This window comes from Nycticebus coucang, chromosome 8 (genome assembly GCF_027406575.1).
Source record: "Nycticebus coucang isolate mNycCou1 chromosome 8, mNycCou1.pri, whole genome shotgun sequence".
Taxonomy (NCBI): domain Eukaryota; kingdom Metazoa; phylum Chordata; class Mammalia; order Primates; family Lorisidae; genus Nycticebus; species Nycticebus coucang.
Genome location: NC_069787.1, coordinates 1,912,769 through 1,927,076, shown reverse-complemented (window position 1 = coordinate 1,927,076; position 14,308 = coordinate 1,912,769). Strand labels below are relative to the sequence as shown.

The window sequence follows — 14,308 nt, the reverse complement described above, 5'->3', positions numbered from 1 at the left end:
TTGGGTGTGCCTCAGAGTACTAGGGGCTTCTCCATCCCAGACCGATGGTAGGACCTGGGTCTCAGTAGTTCTGAGTGCTCCCCAGGTGCTTCTAGTGTGAGGTCAAACGTGAGAGCTGCCGGGTTAGAGGGAACAAGGATGCCATCCATGTGATGACTCAGGAGGGGGGATTCTCCTGACATGCGGTTCCAGCCATAATGACAATAGTTAAGCTGTGGAGACCTCCTCTGCCAGGTGTTTCCTGGCCACAGCGAGAGGCTGACGACCTGTGTGCCCAGCTGCAGCTGGCATCTGTCTGCGTGAGTCACAGGCCGCGTTGTTACGGCCGCCGCCTTCCCAGGGGACGTTGAAGCATTGCAGCCATTTCTGCTGGAAACCGGGAGGTGACGGCTAGTTGGGGCTTCCAGCCATGCTCCTCAGTAGCTGGGGGACGTACAGGGAAGGGTCCCATCTGCCGGCCACAATAGTGCCGTGAGGGTATGTGTAACTTGCCCAAACTGCCGTCTGACCAGCCGGGATGGTTGTGTATTCCATGGAGCCAAGAACAGGGTGAGAAGAATTTCCCTGTGTTTTTAGAAAGAGGCCAGGAAGGACAGACACCGAAGGTGATTTGAAAAACGAGGCTGATGCTGGTACTTTGAGCAAAATTCAAAGAAAAAGGTTCCATAAAACAAACCTGTGCCATCTGCCCTTATACGACTTGGCTGAAAGTACCAGGGCTTTGATTGAGTTTGTTTACTCAGAAGCATTTACTGGGCCCCTGCTCAGTGCCCATGGTCTGGGGTACAGCCCAGGGGGCCCTCAGAGGGCTGACCTCACGGTGGAGGGGGAGCAAGTGAGTCACGGAGAGTGACTGTGATCTGGGGGTGCTGAGGGGCCAGCACAGGCAGAAAGGCCTGGGGCAGGGGGCAGAGCCCCACAGCTCCTGCTCGGAGCCTGGAGCAGCTTCTGGGAGACATAAGCCAGGCGCTGACATGAGCAGATTTACATTTTACCATTTTGCCATGTGACTTGGGCAATTTACTGTGACTTTCACTGTCATCCGTGAAGCAGAAAAAGCACACCATGATTGGAGGGTTAGAAATCGTGGAGCTTACAGAGGACCTGTCACATAGTAAATGCTCAGTGAGGGTGACTGTCGTCGTCCTCCTCCTCTTCCTCCGCATCACCCACCCCACCCCCAGCAGCAGCAGAAATTGTCACTCCTGCCACTTACTCCCTGCCTGAGGGAGACTCTACGCCCCCCCCCCCATGGGTCTTCTGCTAAGAATATGAGCTGTGAAGATTGGATAGTTAAGAATCTAAATGCTCCCTTCTCTGGCCCCCAAGGGAGGGGACAGCTGGAAGAGGGCTGCCCTGAGGAACTGGGCCTTGGGCACTGTCACCCTCACAAGCACCTGAAGGGAGATACTGTTCTTACTGTTTTATAGGTAAAGAAATAAAGCCTCCTGGGGAGTGCTTTGCCCGAGGGTTCATGGGGAGAGCCAGCTCAGAAGCCCCACACTTGAACTCAATGATACAGCCCTGCACTGGGGATGTGGCTCCTCGCAAGCTGCTGATGTCGTGTGAGCATCTCTGCTGCCCAGTACAGCCCGTGGCCTGCACTTTTCTGACCTGGCTTCCTTCTTGTCCTTACAGGGCCCTTGTCTTTGTGTCCCATGGAGCTGGGGAGCACTGTGGCCGCTATGAGGAGCTGGCTCAGATGCTGGTCAGGCTGGACCTGCTGGTGTTCGCCCACGACCACGGTGAGTGCCCCCAGGTGCTGCCGGCGCTGGTCGCTGGGAAATCTCCCCTCTCATCTGTCTCATCTCCGTTGTTCTTCCTTCTCACTTACTCTGTTCTGCACAGATGTTTCTAAGTAAAAAATACGTAGTTACGGAAACAAAGAAATTTGTCTGACCAGCAGTTTCTGTTGAGCCTGAATGAATGCAGGCTGATTTGAAACCTCAACTGAACCGAAGCTGGACGTGTTTGAATGAGAACTTGTGGCAGCCAGTGTGATCCTTTCCTACATTTGTAAAGTGTTTTCACTCAAAATAGGCTCCGGTTTTCTCCCGAGGGACTTCAGATGGATGTGGTATAGTCAGTTCAAGCACAATTTAAATCCCAGTTTAACCGCCGAAGTTTACAAAGCATTTCAAACCAGGAGAATTGTAAATGTCTCCACTGGCCATGTGGGGCCCAGGAGACCTCCCCCCCACACACACACACAGTATTCATACACACACACACACTTGTATGCAGACAGGCACACACGTACACGCGTACATACATGTGTGCACACACACACATCTGCAGGCCAAGTCTTTGATTCTTCGTCATGTAATAAAATACCCGCCAATCGTCAAAATGCCGTGTTCAATGCCTGGGTCAGTATATGCTTTTCTTAATCATGTTTGCGACATTCCCCATGACTGAAAAGCCTCCCGATTTAGTTCTTTGCCCAGCCGTCCTTAAATGAAGAATTCCCTGTGACTGAACCTGGTGTTTTCTCCATAGCTTCAAGGTAAAATTCTATCGCCCTGGCCCAGATCCAGAAATGTTGCTTCTGTTTCCTCTGATTTGAAAATGAATAACTAAGGGATGTCACTGAAAAGAGGGGCAAGGGAGAAGACCGGGGCCTGGGAGTGCTTGTCACACCAGGAAAGCAGAATCTGTGTGGAGATGGAAAGCTTGCTGGAAGCATTTGCCTTAAGAACTGTAAATTTGATTTGCCAAGAACACTTATTACGCTACATGGACGCAAATGTCTAGTAATTGAGAATATTGACTAAATTCATCCTTGTTGGAGTTTTAGAGTTGTGATAGTCTGGGCTTTGCAAACTGCGCCAGTCGTATTTGTGAGACTGTTTGAGAAATAATATCTGAGAGTTACCTTTAGGCTGTCAGTGTGGGGACTGTGGCATTATTTATATTTATAACTTTGGCATTCATATCTTATGTAAAAGCCTGAGACAGGAATGCTTTTTTCCTGTTGCATTTGCCTCTGTTAAAATTTGTCGCAATCATCATCATTATGATCTAAAGACATCCTGGAGGAAAAGAATGTTTGCACTAGAATTTCAACTAGAACTTTAAGCATCTGTTTTGTCTCCACATCAACCACCTTCTCATCAGATAAACTTGGCCAAATCTGTGGGATTAAGTAAATTTTGTTCCTTATTTGTTTTGTCTGACTGGGACACTCTGAAAAACAATCTTAAAAGGCTTCTTTTTTTAGAGCAAAGGAAGGGGGAAAAAAACCAACCCACCTTTTGATGTTTCTAGAATAACACCAACCGTTGAGGCCAGGCTCCCTGTGAGACTCTAAATATGGTGTGAAAATGGCTGTTGGTGTTCACCTGTCTCAAGTTCTTGAGTGATTCGTGGGAGATCTCTGGCAAGTGCCGAAGGGAAGTGTTTTATTGAAGTAATGAACCCATTTTTAGCCTCCTGGATTTTCAGAACCATGTGAAAATAAATGTATAAATGTCTGCTGTGTAAACCAAAAAAAAGAAAGAAAAGAAATGAGCCCAGCTGACTGTGCAAACGTGACTTTTCTCTCTGTGGATGAAAGTGATGACGGCTTAGTCATGTTAGGTGGGCTGCTGGTGCCGGGATCGCGTGCAGACTGAGCTGTGCCAGTGGCCGGTGATCTTTGCTTTCTTTTTGCTGAGACGTGTAAGTGGACGAGGAAGGATTTGAACCCAGGACTGCTAGTTCTAAAGCCTAGTTTCTTTCTATTAAACTATACTGACGTTTCTAGCCATGTAAACCTAACAGAGAGGTATGTAGACCGCATTCTTTCCAACACAGCTTTTAAACTTAAATGAAGCACACATTGGGAGGGTGTAGGACATTTATCATGCCCACTGGAGGGACATTGAAGACTCAAAACACAGAGCTGAAAGAGCCCTTGGCCTCTCGGCGCCTGGATGCCCAGACCTCCCTTGTGTGTTGTCACGATGTCCTGCACTCCTGGGTGTCAGAAGCGTGCTGCTGTGACCTCCCCACGGACAGCAAGTGGCTCAGACTCCAGCACACAGGGAGTCTACCGTGTGTGATCCGGACCTTGTGTAACCATTCCAAGCCTTAGTGTTCTCACCTAAAAATGCAGAGAGAATAGCAACAGCCTAGAGCAGGAGACTGCTGTGAAATAGCACACACACAGCTCAGTGGGCACGGTGCGTTCTCCCGTTCCCTCTGCTCCATCCACATTCTGTCCAGCCACACGTTAGACCACAGCTGGCTGTGACCCCAGGACTCTGAGCAGGGCTAGCAAAGCCAAAGCTGGGAGTCAGGGGCACGGGGGTCTGGTCACCGTCTCAAACAGGCTGAGTCGCCTCTTGGGCCTGCAGAGGCTGCCGTGAAGACACAGTGAAGCCGTAGGCAAGGAAATGCTTTACAGAGCAGACAGAGCTGCCCGTGGTGGTTTCCCTGCTGGTTCCCGTAACACAATTTACAGAAACACTGGTTTCCATAAATCTGATGCTAACTGATTTTACAACCATGGATCTTGTTGCTCAACTACATTGCAGTATTTCATTGTTTAGACAGTAACCTCGAGATGCCGCAGTTGTGGCCGTCTGGCTGTGTCGCTCAGCATTCTTGGTGGCCTGGCGTGCTCAGAATCATGCTCAATAAGCCTCTAATTTAACTTTATTTTAATCTTACAATTTGTTCAGAATGACCTTGTGAGTTGAACAGCTTGCCGGCAGTGAAAAATCATGAATCCCGCCATTTATCAAGTGCCACCTTCATGCCAGGCTCCGTGCTCAGCACTCGTAAAATATTTCTGATTCCTCACGACGATTCTTGTAATTATCCCCATTTTATAGGGGAGGGATGTGTGGCTCTAAAGCCAAGCAAACTCTTGTCATTGTTCCAAAGCCCACTTAGTAGCCAAGAGAAGTGTGGTTTTCTCCCACACCATGTGAAGCCTGAAGTTGCAGGGAGCTGCGCAGCCCGCTGGGGCCCCGGGTGCCGCCTGTGCTTTTGCTCAGCTGTTCCTACATAGTATGGCTTTCACTCCCCTGGGCACTGGCTCCAGCCTCGGAAGGAGCAAATTTGGGCTCCTACGAGGAAAGCAAACCTTTCTTAAAGGTCCTTAGCAGGTTCCAACACCTCTCATTGGCCAGAGAGTACAACATCCACACCACAGTGACCACGTGGCAGGGAACTGCCCGTCTGGTTATCACGGAGAGAACCCCGCAGAGTGGCCACTGGAATGCTGAGTCTGGTGGCCGACTGTGTGGGGAGCTGTCAGGGGCGCAGCGCGTACTCACAGTGCTGGGGCGGAAGTGCCACAGGCCTGTGGCCAAGGTGTTGAGAAGCACGGATGGCACCTACGGGCACCTGGGTGTCCCCAGTGCCTGGAGGGCTGGCAGGTAGCTGGTCTTGCCTGGGGTGTCGGAGCCAGGAGAAAGAAGGTCACTGATCTGGCTGCTGCAGAAATCACCAGGGATCCTGAGTGCCGATGCCTGAGTTCACCTCCTCCAGACACTGCTTTGGTTTGGTGTGGCCTAGGCATTGCTGTTTTCAAAATCACCCCCAGTGGTTCTCATGGGCAGCCCAAGTTGAGAACTACCATGAGGCAAAACGTTGCAGGCTCTCTTTTGAACTGATACAGATGTTGTGTGCTTGTGGCCTGTGCACATGGAAGTCCCAATCCAGTAATTTAGCTGGACCCTAAATGTTAGCAAGATGGTGCAAAAGGGCATTGAGCCCCAGGCCTGCAAAGCTCATGACTCTGTCATGAGTCTCTGTGGAGCCAGTGGAGACATTTACCCAGGGAGGACAGCATTGCTTTGGGGAGGCTGGGAGGGCCACCAGGGGACTTCGGGGATCACCAGGAGAGGGGACATCAAGGGCACAGCCCAGCAGGGGAGAGGTGTGGGCAGGCACATGTGGACAGGTGGAATCACCAGTAGACGGGATTTTCTACAAGATTCTAAATATAGCGTGGAGAAAACCAGGGCAGGTGTTCATGTGTCCCTTGGTCTGCAGCTGCTTGTGGTGACTCAGTGGAAACTCCTCAACCTCTACACAGGCAGAGCTGGCCAGCCTGACTTGTGGGGGTGAGGAGGACTCCAGGGAGGGGGCGAGAAGAGGGCCCATTCTGTCCTGGACACGGTCCCTTGGGCTCGCTCCCTGTAGCAGCTCTGCTCAGTGGTCGTCCTTCTCCAGAAGACAGCATCCTGACTCCCTAAGGTAGCAGGTATAAGAGCAGGTTTGCTAGGGCCAGAGAAGCTCCCTCTGCATTTACAAAGGAACCATCCTCAATCCCGTTAATTATTTGCAAATATTTGAAGGACCGTGTTAAAGAGAGGATTTAAAAAAAAAAATTTAACTCAGCTGGCATATATGAGAAGAGGAAGTTTCAAGGAAATGTTTGTGGGCGGTGGTTACGTGTGATTCTTTTTTGGAGGGTGGGTCCTACCCAGTCATAAAGAGAGTGTTTAGGAAATTCAGAGGGGAAAACAATTATATATGTGTGTTTTCCAACTGGGGAGACGGATGAGTCAAGGTCCTTTGCTGGGTATACTGTAAAATAGATTGCCAGTAGTTACAAGTCACATATTTTTGTTTGAAATGTTTGAAAAAAAATGTGTTCACTATTTTTCTTGCCTTAGTAAATATGAGAATGAAAATAATCGAGTGAGTTGCCCTTTAATGCTTCAAGAGTTCAGGGGCCAGACTCCGAGGGAGGGTGACAGGGGACTCATCGCCAACGCACATGGGTCAGGAGCAGAGGTCGTGTTACCAATAAACCCCCAGAGCCTCTGCCTTCCCAAAGCTCTGCCTTGCTGAGTTTATTGGACATAAATCTTGAATGTGAATTACATCTGATACGACATCATTTACCCCTTTTTTGAATAAAAAAGTCCATAAGCCTGTTTGCTCATCTGTAACATGAGGGTAACGACAGTTAATGACCAGGTGACAACTGTGGCTGTGAGGCTCGAGTGAGGTGGCATGGGGGACATGGCATCCCCTGGAAAGCTTGTGGAAACTCCGGCAACTGGGGTCCCTGCAGCATTTCAGATTCCTTAGGCCTGGAGTAGGCCCCAAGAATGTGCATTTCTAACAGGCTCCAGGTTGGTGCTGGTGCTGCAGCCCTGGGACCCGACTGTGAGTACCACTGAGAGAGCACCTGTTAGAGGCGCAGTGAATGTTGGCAGGAGCTGACTTAGGAAGACTTTGCAGCTATTGAGAGTTCTGTCCCAACATGTCAAAGGATGCTTCCTCAAGGAGGTGAAATTGAACCAGTAAACATGGGGAAAGAGCACTCAGGTGGAGGGAAATCTCATTCCTTCCTTCTCTGACCTTTACTGAAGGCAGGGACTGTTCTATGCATAGGGAGCTCTCAGAGAGTCAGGCAGACAGGCTCACTGCCCTCGGGAGCGGACATGCTGAAGGGTGAAACAGGCGGGACACAGTGGGCAGGAGCAATGCCATGTCCTATAAAGGCTGCCAGGAACAGGGTCTCCTCAGCCTCGCAGTCCTGGAAGCCTGTTGGCAGGCTGCAGTGACCAGCTGGACCCATTCCCGCAGAGGTCTGGGCTGCCAGCAAGTCCAGAGCCAGGAGCATCCAGGACACAGGCCCAGGGCCAGCAGCGAGAGGGGGTGCCCCAGGGTCCCCAGAAAGCCAGGGTGGCAAGAGCTCAGACAGAGCAGCAGGGAAGTAGTGATGGGCGGCGCCCCGTGGCCTAAGATGGAGCAGAGGCTGCCTGGGGTGTGGGGGGCCCTGGAAAGAGGCTGCAAGCTGAGGAGTGACATGCTGTGACAGACAGTGGTTTCCACGTGACTCCTAATGGAGGCGCTGTGCAGAAGATGGACTGTCAGGGACGGTGGGGAGGACTTTGGGCAGTTTCCTGGGCCAGCGACAGCAGTGCCGGGCTGTGATGGCTTTGCCGTGCATTTTATAGGGAGTCAGCCTCTCTGAGTATGAACCTGGTGGCATCCATAAGGGGTAGAGGCCTGAGCAGAGAGGCGAGATTGCAGAGGTGAGAGCAACAGGGCTTGGCAGCGGGGCAGGAGGTGGGACCGGCCTGCACACTGCAGCCTCCAGGCTCCTCAGCGTGACAACTGGTTCCAGTCCACACTGGCTCAGGTGGGTCCTCAGGCATGTTTCAGCCTCTCTCCTGCAAACCCACATGTTGTGGGCACCACCCAGGCAGCGAGGAGAGAGCAGATGCGTTCCCTTGACGAGGCCTTCCATGCCGTCCTGGTCCTGAGCCAGCCCTGCTGTCCTGCACCCTGCAGACTCTGCCTGTCGGGGGCTGTGATCCCCAAATTTATTGAGCATTCAGCATGTGCTTAACACTTAGCATTTCCTGCATGCATGCCTTTTCTGAGTCCTTATAACACCACCAGGAGGCAGGAACAGTTGTTATCTGCCTTTTACAGATGAAGAAACTGAGGCGCAGAGAGGTTAAGTGGTTTGCCCAAGGTCGCAGATCTGCTGAGTGGAAGCGCCTAGATCCAGACCCAGGCCGTGTGGCTCTAGAACCTGCATCTTCAGCCACTTGACCTCCACCTTGGGAGGGCCTGTCCTCTAAACAGACCCTGTAGCACTCTTGGGCCCCTCAAAGTGCTAAGAGCGTTTCACCTGAACCCTTCTAAGATGCAATGTAGGTGCCGTGAAGGCTATGTTAACCAGTCGATGAAAATATTTCAAATTGTATATAAAACCAGCACATTGTACCCCATGATTGCATTAATGTACATAGCTATGATTTAATTTAAAAAATTTAAAAAAGGCTCAGCGCCTGTGGCTCAAGCAGCTAAGGCGCTAGCCACATACACCTGAGCTGGAGGGTTGGCATCCAGCCCGGGCCTGCCAAACAACAATGACGGCTGCAACCGGAAAAAAAAGTTGGACGTTGTGGCGGGCGCCTGTGGTCCCAGCTACTTTGCGGAGGCAGGAGAATCGCTTGAGCCCAGGAGTTTGAGGTTGCTGTGAGCTGTGATGTCACTGTACTCTACCCAGGGTGACAGCTTGAGGCTCTGTCTCAAAAAAATAATAAAAATAAATAAAAAGTGCTAAGAGCGTGCACGGGCACAGACCTCCAGCTCACAAGAGACTTCCTCACGCTTCCCTTCACCCATCTCATTAGTAACCCAGGAGGAAGCCAGGCACTGTTGTCTTCTGATGTTAGGCTGGGAGAATATCTTAGCCCATTCGAGCTTCTATAACAGAAACCCCCTGGGACCAGACAGATGCCTCATATTGGGGCTTCATCACCTGCTAGCTGTGTGGCCATGGGAGTTGTCATAACCCTTCAATGTTCCCTTCCTTGTTGAAAAAGCAGGGCCACAGAGGCTTGCTGGGATTGTCACAGGTTTTTAATAAGGTAAAGTATGTAGAGTGCTCAGTTTGGGGCCAGGTGTTTGGTTGATAAATGGGTTTTCTTTCTTCCTCCCGACACCTGTTTTGCTTCTTGAAGGACAATGGGAAATCACTAAACTCAGACACCCTGAGTGGTGGGGGTTGGCATGAGACCCCCCCCACATTGTGTTCAAAACAGAACCTCACGGAGGCCAGGCGGAGTCGTTCCCAAGAGAACAGGGACTGCCCCGGCCAGTCTCAGGCCCCCTCCCTGCCTGCTCCCAGCATAGCTACTGCCCTTGATGAGATAGCCACTTGCTTAGTGACACTGAATTAAATTAATGTAGAGCTTCTCTTTGGAATTTTCAAATGCCCCTTGAGAGATAACTGCAGATGGTAACTGTGGTGGTAATTGGATATGTCCTAAAATGTTACAAAGCCAGCGTGAGACCATTTGTCTTCTTTTCCAGACAAATGTAAACATTTTGAAGTAAAGGGATGAGAACAGAAATAGTAAAGGGTTACCACCTTGGAATAACCACACCCTGAGGAGGCTGGCGGCTGAGGCCATGAAGAGTCGGAATGAGTGTGGAGCAGTGTCCCTGCTCCTGCTGGTCCAGCTTGTATTGAGGAGACAGGATGGGTGGTGCTCAGGGAGGTGAGTGGCGGTTCCTGCTTAATGGTCTGGGTAGGACAAATTGTGGTGCTGAGAGAGACAGATGGGGCTTTGAGCAGACCTTTGGGGCATAAATGGGGGCAAGAAGAGAAAGGAGGGAGTGATAGGGGAGACTGTCTTACGACCTTGGGCACCCAGCCTTGGAACCTAGGTACTCACCCTTGTGACCTTGAGCACCAAGCTTTATGACCTTGAACACCTTGGGTACCCACTCAAGGTTGGTGACCTTGGGCATCCACCTTGTTACCCTGGGCACCTAGACAGGACCCTTGTGACCTTGAGTACCCAGCCTATGTCCTTGGGCACTCAGCTTGGTGACCTGGGGCATGTCATTGAGCCCCTGAGCTCAGACCTCAGGCCAAGTAGTTAAAGACACACACGCACACACGCAGTCTCATGGCATTTGTGGTTTGGTTTTGTTCTGTCCAAGCCCTGCCTTCGGTGGTTTGTTCTATTTCTCATATAGTCACAATTCACTTTCAAGATTCCTGGTGGGCAGCCGGGCCTGGCGCTCACTTCTTAGTCCTTGACCAGCTGTCTGTGTGGCCTGAGGCACAGCACCCTGCCTCCTGCACCTCATCCCTTTCTGGGCTGGATGAAGAGGCTCAGACTGTGTCCCAGGAGCTTGGGGACCGTCCCAGAAACGAGGGGGCTGGGTCCCAGAAACGAGGGGGCTGGGCTCTGCATTCTTTCCCACCTTACACAGAGGTGCTCAGCTTTTTTTCTGTTGAGGATTTTGTTTGATTAGAGAATTTGTTTTGATTTTATTTTTCAAAAACTGGCTGAATAATTTAGGAAGTTTCTCCCAGTTCTAAAATACTCTGATTCTAAATGAGGTAGGAAAGTGCCTTGTGAACTACAAAGAGCTGGGCAGGTATGAAGAGGCGCCTTCTTGCTCTTGCTGTGAAGGAGAAGGCCGGGTGGCCTAGGGAAGGGTGGCCAATGGTCAGGCTGGCAGCACGGAAAGAGTGGGCCTTGGCTGTACCCCTTCCATCCTCACAGCAGGCTTCCAGGACCCATGGGGCTCGTCCCCACTCAGCAAGCATCTATGAAGACTTGTGTGGTGGCCTGCAGTGCAGGTGCTGGGATGGTGCTGAACCAAATCATATCAGCCCACAGCCTCCTGGAGCTCACTCGCCACTTAAACGGGTTCAGTACCTGGGGCTAACCCGGTTAAGCTGCCTGGATGGCAGCTCCTACTGCTAGTGAGCCTGTGGCCTGGGTAGCACCATGGCGTCCCTGGGCCTCATCTTCATCTGGGAAATGGGGGGATCCTGCTGATCCCATGAGGGGAGTGGGCTGTGGCCCCTGGAGCAGTGTCCAGGTAATCAAGTGTAGTCGGACTTTTGAGATGCCAGTTTTTGTTTAAAAATTTATTTGGGACAAGCCTGTGTTCAAAGACATTCCACTTCTTTTTAGCAGATTTTTGCCCAGAGACTGCCTATGGGATGCTGAGCTGAAAGGCATCATCTCTAGACTTAGGGGCTCAGTATGCTGGTGCCTCTCTAGTGTCATTCTGGACCAGACCTGCGGAGGCACGGCCAGCGCGTGTGTCAGGAGGGCAGACCCCCAAGGCCCGTCCCAGACTGGCTGAGTTAGGGTGGGACTGCTGCTCTCCAGGCCTCTCCAGTGAGCACTGCAGTCGGGGAACTGCTGCCTGGTGCTTCACACATGAGGTGCGGTTCTGTGAGAGGTGCCTGTCAGGCAGGAGGGCTTGGATGGATGGTGTGGACAGGCCCCCAGAGAAGAGGGAAAGGGCATTTCAGTCCAGAGGGGTCGAGGAAATGCCCAAGAGAGGAGAAAAGCAGAGAGGAGCTGCTCCCAGGAAGTGTTCCCTTATTGAGTCATCTTGGAGGTCAGGATAAAGTGGGCTGGGCCTCGGTTCTCAGCATTTCATGTCTGTGACTCAGCGGTCGTTACATATCCCCCAAAGGAGGGCTCTGGGCCCTGTCACCACTCACCAGCATCACGGATGTGAGGGGCATGGATGGCAGTGTGTGCGATGGTCAGACATGGGTTTAAAGCCTGGCTACGGGGCCTTGGTCTGTAGTGTTTCTTTTTTGTAATTCTTTTTTGCCCTTCTCAAGTTTTGGTACTAGAAGTATACCACGTTGGGAAGTGCTTCTTATTCTGTTCTGAAAGACTTTGTATAAGATTGCTATTATTTTTTTCTTGACTGTTTGGTATTACAAGGCCTGGAATGTTCCTTTATGAGAAGGATTTTGATTATGACTTTAATTTCTATATGAATTCACTTTCTTTAATTCTTGATGAGACTATTTCAGTTTTCTTTTTCTGTCAGTTTTACTAACGTGTGTTTTTCAAGCATTGGTCCGTTTCATCTGAGATGTCGAATTTATGGGCATAAAGCTGTTTAGGGTCTCCCGTGATATCCTTGAACCAGTTTCAGGAACATCACTCAGCCTCAGTTTCCTCATCTGTGCAATGGGGGTGTTAGAATGTCTCCCTCACAGATTGTCAAGAGGGCTAAGCAGCCATTCAGGTGGAGTGTTCACTGAAAGTTCCAGCATTAGCGTGCGTTCAACTGTTAGTTATTATTATTCCCAGCCTCAGGCCGCATTTGAGCCATGCCAAAGACAACATACTAAAAAAAGTATGTGAATTCTCTTTGGCAATGGCTGAAACCTGGCTAAATCGGACATTATCAAAAGCATCATTCTGAGACTTGCAGTCGTTAAGTTTATAAATTGCTGCTGTTAGTTCTGTTTCTACAGGTAAAGTGGCTTTACAGTTTCTTGAGAGGCAGTTTACTGTGTTATGGAATGGAGTCCCCCGAGGCCTTTGATGATCTATAATTTTTTTCAGAATCCGTCCATTCATTCATTCAAGAAACATTCATTGAGTGTTTATCATGTGCTACCAATGCGGGATAATAAGAGGAATAAGATAACACCCTGACAGTGATGGGGACAGATGCGCTTTCGAAGGAGGGTCAGTGGTGGCATCTACTCTGGGAGATGTGTGTGGGCGTGTGCAGAAGGGCGGCTTGTGAGCTAGGACTGGGAAAATGTTCTCAGGACATGGTGTTTGTGACCTTGGACGAGTTACCAAGCCTCGCTGAGCATCCCATCCATTTCCATGTTGCTCTGAGTCATCTGCCTCGCAGGGGTCCTCAAACTCCACATGAGGTGGTGTGATTGTATTTTGTTCCTGTTTTGCTTTTTTTTACTTCAAAATTAGATATGTGCAGTGTGCATAGGAATTTGTTCATAGTTTTTTTTTAAACTATAGTCCGGCCCTCCAACGGTCTATAAACAGTGAACTGGCCCCCTGTTTAAAAAGTTTGAGGACCTCTGAGGCAGCCGCTACCAGCAGGCGTGTGGGGGGCACATGACAGGTGCTGAGAAATAACCATGCTGCCTCCCCCACAGACCCCTTCTCTCTTCCTCACACTTAGGCTCTGTCTTTGAAAAGAGAAACTTCTTTCAGGCCGCCCCCCACCCCTTTTCTTAGCTCATGCTTCCCATCTCATGGGATCTGAAAACAATTTAGTCTGCAGTGCCTTGCAGGCCATCACTGTGGCAGAGAAGCCCCTTGGTCAGCATTTGAGGCCTTCCCCGGGGTGACGTCCAGCTCTATTGCTTCTGCTCTTTTCCCCACTGCTGAATTCATTTTCTAAAACCTTTAAAAAGTGATTGCTGTGGCAGGTACAGCGTGAACCTTGGCTATTCACACGTGAATCAGGCACATTGGTTGCTCAGCTTTGCTGAAATGACAAAAATGTGGCTCTTTTAAGGGCTACAGGCAAGTGTGTAGTCTAAATCCTGAGTCATGAGTCAGCGTCCACGTGGACGCTCCTGGAAATCTAGCACTGTCTGGCCAGCTTTCGGCAGGCCGATGATGTGCCACCTGGTTGTCGTTCAGAAGGAATTTACCCCAGAGGCGTAGTCACTCCCTCAGAGCTATTCATGTGGTCCCTCGGAAGAAAATATTTAAAGTTTTCTGGTGAGAAGAAAACAGACATCACTCTAGGTCTGTAGGAGAAGCAGTTTCTGAAGTGTTTAAATGAGTCACGTGTTGGAGGAGGAAAAAATGTCAAATTACTCGCACGTGATCCTGTGTTAAAAAGAGAGGCTGCATAATTCTAGGGAAGAAGATTCTTCTCCACACCAGGACGCTATTTGCTGTGATTCAGGAACTGAGAAAAGATGTACCTAATTACAACATATCCGTAGGTTATATTTGGGTGCAGTGCAAAGACAAGACCTTGGTGTTTGAAAGACCCAAGCTTGAGTCAGTTCAACCACTTACTGGCTATGTGACCCTGGGCAAGTGACCTAACCTCTCTGAACCTCAGTTTT

The 14,308-nt window shown here is 50.3% G+C and overlaps 1 protein-coding gene across 3 annotated transcripts in view; it reads left to right on the top strand.

Moving 5' to 3' along the window:
• Positions 1 to 14,308, top strand: part of MGLL (monoglyceride lipase) — a 133,671-nt gene that overhangs the window by 41,842 nt on the left and 77,521 nt on the right. For all 3 annotated transcript variants that reach the window (XM_053599651.1, XM_053599652.1, XM_053599650.1), the window contains exon 3: positions 1,639 to 1,745. In XM_053599651.1, the coding sequence (XP_053455626.1) occupies positions 1,639 to 1,745 (107 nt within the window). The remainder of the gene's footprint in view (positions 1 to 1,638; positions 1,746 to 14,308) is intronic.